The sequence below is a fragment of the Pteropus vampyrus genome, unplaced genomic scaffold (assembly GCF_000151845.1).
Source record: "Pteropus vampyrus isolate Shadow unplaced genomic scaffold, Pvam_2.0 Scaffold34, whole genome shotgun sequence".
NCBI lineage: Eukaryota > Metazoa > Chordata > Mammalia > Chiroptera > Pteropodidae > Pteropus > Pteropus vampyrus.
In genome coordinates, this window is record NW_011888815.1 from 6,713,619 (window position 1) to 6,716,686 (window position 3,068).

The 3,068-nt window shown below is 53.7% G+C and overlaps 1 protein-coding gene across 1 annotated transcript in view; it reads right to left on the reverse strand.

The window, feature by feature from the left end:
* Positions 1-3,068, reverse strand: part of LOC105290274 (A disintegrin and metalloproteinase with thrombospondin motifs 17-like) — a 193,846-nt gene that overhangs the window by 185,446 nt on the left and 5,332 nt on the right. The window contains exon 3 of the mRNA XM_023529013.1: positions 104-269. Within this exon, the coding sequence (XP_023384781.1) occupies positions 104-269 (166 nt within the window). The remainder of the gene's footprint in view (positions 1-103; positions 270-3,068) is intronic.

Below are 3,068 nucleotides of genomic sequence, written 5' to 3' on the forward strand. Positions count from 1 at the left end.
TGACTTCACAGCATTTGGCGGCACAGCAGGGGGTGGTGCCGGGCCGAACCACGGTGCCAAATGGGCTGTGTCGCGAGGCCATCATGCTGGTCGCCAGACTCACCTGTGAGAACCTTGCAGAGCTGCCTGGGTACCTGGGCCTCGACGGAGGGGCTGGGCGTCAGGGACCATTTGCGCCTGATCAGATGCTCTTGCCCGCCCAGCGAGCCCTGGGAATTGTTGACGGGCTGGATGAGCACCTGCTCCTGCCCCAGCTGGATGAGGCCGACCTGCCCGGGGGGGAAAAGGGAAATGCAACACAGGTCACCCTCACTCACACACACCAAGACCCCAACAGCCCAAGGGCGGCGAGGCCGCCTGGCTTCAGCCTGGTTCCCACATCTGGGCTTTTTCTTTGCAGGGTGTCTCGATTTACCTAGCCCAAGAATGAGCTTTTGTGGGACGAAACGTCCCAGCAGCCATTGTGTTGGGGAGACAGACACGAGATGGGGGGGGTACAGCAAAATATGCAACCGCACCCACTTTCCAGGTTTGCTTTCAAAGAAGATACGTTACTTTATTATCATTAAAAACAAACTTGATTTTTAAAATCACCCCCCAAAAATCCACCTAAGGTGGCAACCCCAAATGTGTTGGGAACGAATGACAATTAGATCCTTAATGGAAAAATGTATCTCTCCCTGGGAATATTTAGCATTAGGGGACGTAGTTGGTCAAATTTGTAATATCACTAGTTTTGTGATCAGGGGGATTTGAACGTTTTTTTCCGAACTTGTATCATTTAAGAGAACTTGGCAAAATATCCGATGGATTAGATCTGTAATTTAAAGTGCATCGTTAACTTAGACTTGTGATTTTAAAATCTTCTCAGGTTTATAAGTAGCCTTAGAACATATAAAGGAACTGAAGGCTTCTCGTGTTTGTAAGGCTAATAACTTACTGGATTTGTAAGAAGCGCTTAAGAACTTGCGAACGGTTTGTTTTTCAATCAGACAACCAAAGAACTTGAAAATCAGATCGAATATGTGAAATTTCTAAACACAGTCTGAAGGTTTTAAAAGCTGTTAATCACCGAATTTGTAAATGGGGTCATGTATTACCCAAAGCCCTCTTAAGATGGATTGCAGAAACGTGCTAGATGATAAACAGGATTTCTAAACTGAATCGAAAATTTAAGACCCGGGATTTTCAATGTCACTTGAATAGAGTAAATATTAATTCTGAAGATCTATACATATACACACGATGCAGAGAGCTCTAGTCCTCCCGTGGAAAGAATGCTGACAGCATGAAAACAATCTGTCCTCCTTCCCCAGGGGGCCCGCTGCTAGCTCCCTTCTGATGACGCGTCAGCGAGACGACGGCCAGGCCTGCCTTCGCCAGCAGAGAGTCCGCCTCAGGCTCCGTGTCATCACTCTTCTCTAAAAGCCACGACATACGAACACTGGTTCCCCAACCGCAATGTGCATCGCAATCACCCGGCGGTCGCGGATGGGACCCGGGATGAGCCCTTCTCGCTGGGCCCCCACGTGACACTGATGCTGCGGGTCCTGCCACCATCCTCTGAGCAGCACTGCTCCCCCCGCCCCCACCACGGCCACGGCTTTACCAGGAAGGAGGCCCTGATATCGAGCCTCTTTGAAAGTCAATTGGATCAACTAGTGAGACCGCCTACAACCTCCAGTGCCCCAAACTCAGGGAGAGCCCGCACTCACGGCTCTAAGCAGATCGCGAGGTTCCCAGTCATCAGAACGCTGCCAAGAACAACTCAGGGATTTTACTGCCCCAATCAAACTGTCTCCAAGTGGCGCTGCGCGACCTGCAGCAAAGCACGGCTCTCTCCCCTCCCCTTTGAAGTCAAAACTTGACTTTGTTCGCTACAATACTTTGGGGAGACGGAAGAAGTGGAGGCACAGGGGGACAGCTGGGGGGGGGATGTACAGAGCCCCACCGGAGCTGGGTGTAAAGAAAGCCTCAGGGCAAAATGCCTCGGGGACTGTGGGTGAAAACGCCCCCGGTGGAAATAAAGCAGGCAAGTAGGGTCCGCTGCACAGGATGAGTCCACATCTCGGGGGGCCCCGAGCCCCTGAGAAGGCACCCAGCTCTAACGAGGGGGCTGACCCTCCCTGAAATGCTCGGGCTGTGGGAGGTCAAAGGCCCCCTTGGGTTTAGCACTTTCAAAGCCCGTTACTTGTTCAATCCGGTGCTCGCGTTCACAAGTTGCAGTGTAGAAGGCCAGTCAGCAGGCAGTTCTAATGTGACACAATATAGGGAGAATGTCGCCTCGGTGAGAAATCCTACAGGCAGGGGTCCCCAACCCCTGGGCCATGGACTGGTACCGGTCCGTGACCTGTCAGAACCGGGCCACACAGCAGAAGCTGAGCAGCGAGCGAGCGAGAGCAAAGCGTCGTCTGTATCTGCAGCCGCTCCCCAGCACTAGCGTCACCGCCTCAGCTCCGCCTCAGATCATCAGGCGTTAGACTCTCACAGGAGCACCGGTCCCTGGTGCCACAAAGGTTGGGGACTGCTGCACAGATACAGATATACACGCATGCACGCACACGCATGCACGCACGCCCCTGGGGAGGTTGTGCTTTCGTAGGTCTTGTTTGGAGAGACCCACATGCTGGCTTGTCACTTGGTGCCTTCTCATGCTACCCACCTTCCCCACCAATGCTACCACCGGGAACGCCCCAGTCGAGAGCCACAAATGCTCCCCATTGCCTCTAGAGAATGATCCTCAAAATGTGCTCCCATACCAGTGGTGGCAGCGGCGCTAGGAACCTGCTAGGAATTCTGGCTCTCAGGCCGGAGTGGGGCTTGGCGACCAGCGTGACGAACCCTCCAGGGAACTCTGATGCCAGCTCCAGGCTTGAGGCTGGCACGCACGGCCCCGCCTCACCTGACCCACACCTGTCCATTCAGTTCATCGCCCACCCTCTCCTGTAATAATCACCTCCCACCCCCACCCTACAGCCAACTCACGCCCCGTATCTCAGGAAGAATCTGGCCCAGTGGCTTTGCTATCGCCCCTCCCTCTTAGAACCTGAGGCCACCCCTTTCAGCTC